At 42.0% G+C, this 1,469-nt stretch overlaps 1 protein-coding gene across 1 annotated transcript; it reads right to left on the minus strand.

Moving 5' to 3' along the window:
• Positions 208-1,259, minus strand: LOC107647359. The gene is made up of 2 exons (XM_016351435.1): positions 468-1,259; positions 208-393 (listed from the first exon to the last, which is right to left on the minus strand). The coding sequence occupies exons 1-2, from the start codon at positions 1,257-1,259 to the stop codon at positions 208-210; spliced, it is 978 nt and encodes a 325-aa protein (XP_016206921.1).

The following is a 1,469-nucleotide window of genomic DNA, read 5'->3' on the forward strand; positions in this document are numbered from 1 at the left end:
ATTCAAAAACCCAAAAATACCTTTCCATAACCAATAATATGCACACTTCCCTGCAATTCCTTGAGAGAAGACCCGAGGTTTAAATACTCTTGGTTTTTATTGAGTTTGCATTGTGACAAACAAATTAAACTTTTATTGAGGGTTGTTTGTTGGTTTGGACTATGCTTACAACGAAGTTTTTTTCTCTTGAGAAATTCTAGACTGACATTAATCCTTCGTCAGTTTCTCTAGGAGGTCCTTGGCGATAACGCATTCGTCAGTGGTGTGTCCGTGCTTCTGATGGAAAGTGCAATATTTGGATTTGTCGACATTTTTTACCTCTTGATAGGTGTCGGCTTTTTGCGGAGGCTTGATCATCTTGGAGTTGAGGATTTCTTTGATGATGTCGTCCCTCTTCGTATTGAATTGGATATATGACTCATAACGAGGGGTTAGCTTGAAATTTTTCTTGCTGTCCCGAGGTCTACCTTCATCTTTGTACTGAGGTTTGTCCCCTTTCGACCTTGTTGAAGCTCCTCAATATCCATTTGTCCTTTTGCTTTTTCCCGGAACTCGGCCAGAGTATTTAGCTTGGCTACTGCAATTGTTTCTTGGAATTTCTCTGGTCGGAGTCCACTCTTGATGGCATGCAAAAGTACCTCAGGGTGGAGATCTGGTATGCTCATGGCGATTTTTGTAAAGAGAGTCATGTAGTCCTTTAAACTTTCATTCTGGCCTTGTTTGATTGTGTTCAGGTAGTCCGAGTTATGTAAGTAGATTGCGGATCCAACAAAGTGATCCTCAAAAAGCTTCACTAGCTGCCGAAAATGAGAGATAGAATCTGCAGGCAAAGAACAAAACCAATCAAGTGTATGGCCATCTAAATAAGATGAAAAATAACGACATAAGATGGAATCGAAAACACCATTTACGATCATTATGAATTTGAAAATTTTGAGGTATTTCTTCGGGTCTCCTAACCCATTGAAAGCGGTTAAGGTCGGTGGGAGAGTGAATATTCTTGGTAGCTTGAAATTCATAACTTTGGCTGTGAATAGCCCCACAGCGTTATCAGGCTCGGTATCCTCATTTTCTGGTTTCCCGTGCTCGTTTTGCGAGGGCCAAGCTTCTTCATTCCGTGGAGGCCGAGCATCTTTAACTCGAATTGTCTCAGAAATGTGCGTCGGATCAAATTGGTGCTCTTCGTCCTCTGGTTGTTCACGACGATCATTATTGTTATCAATCCGAGTATTTGCTAATGCAGCAATCTGATTTGCCATTCTTTAATTTTCCTCTGTCATGTGTTGGTTTGCCTCCGCCATTCGTTGGTTGGCTTGTTGTAACTCAGTTACCATCCGAAGAAGTTCAGATGGTGTAGGTGGAGGCACGTCAGCCATGGATGACAGTACTAAGACCGATAAAAAAGGAAAGACCTTATGTTTTCGTCCCCACAGACGGCGCCAATTGTTTTTGGGTGAGTAACCTGGACG

Source organism: Arachis ipaensis, chromosome B06, assembly GCF_000816755.2.
Source record: "Arachis ipaensis cultivar K30076 chromosome B06, Araip1.1, whole genome shotgun sequence".
Lineage (NCBI taxonomy): Eukaryota > Viridiplantae > Streptophyta > Magnoliopsida > Fabales > Fabaceae > Arachis > Arachis ipaensis.

What these genes read in the sequence shown, in the direction of transcription:
- LOC107647359 (XM_016351435.1), bottom strand. Translation starts at nt 1,259, where the DNA reads ATGGCAAATCAGATTGCTGCATTAGCAAATACTCGGATTGATAACAAT. An exon ending in ACCTCAGTACAAAGATGAAG is followed by an intron (nt 394 to 467) that starts GTAGACCTCGGG and finishes TTCAATACGAAG; the next exon opens with AGGGACGACATCATCAAAGA.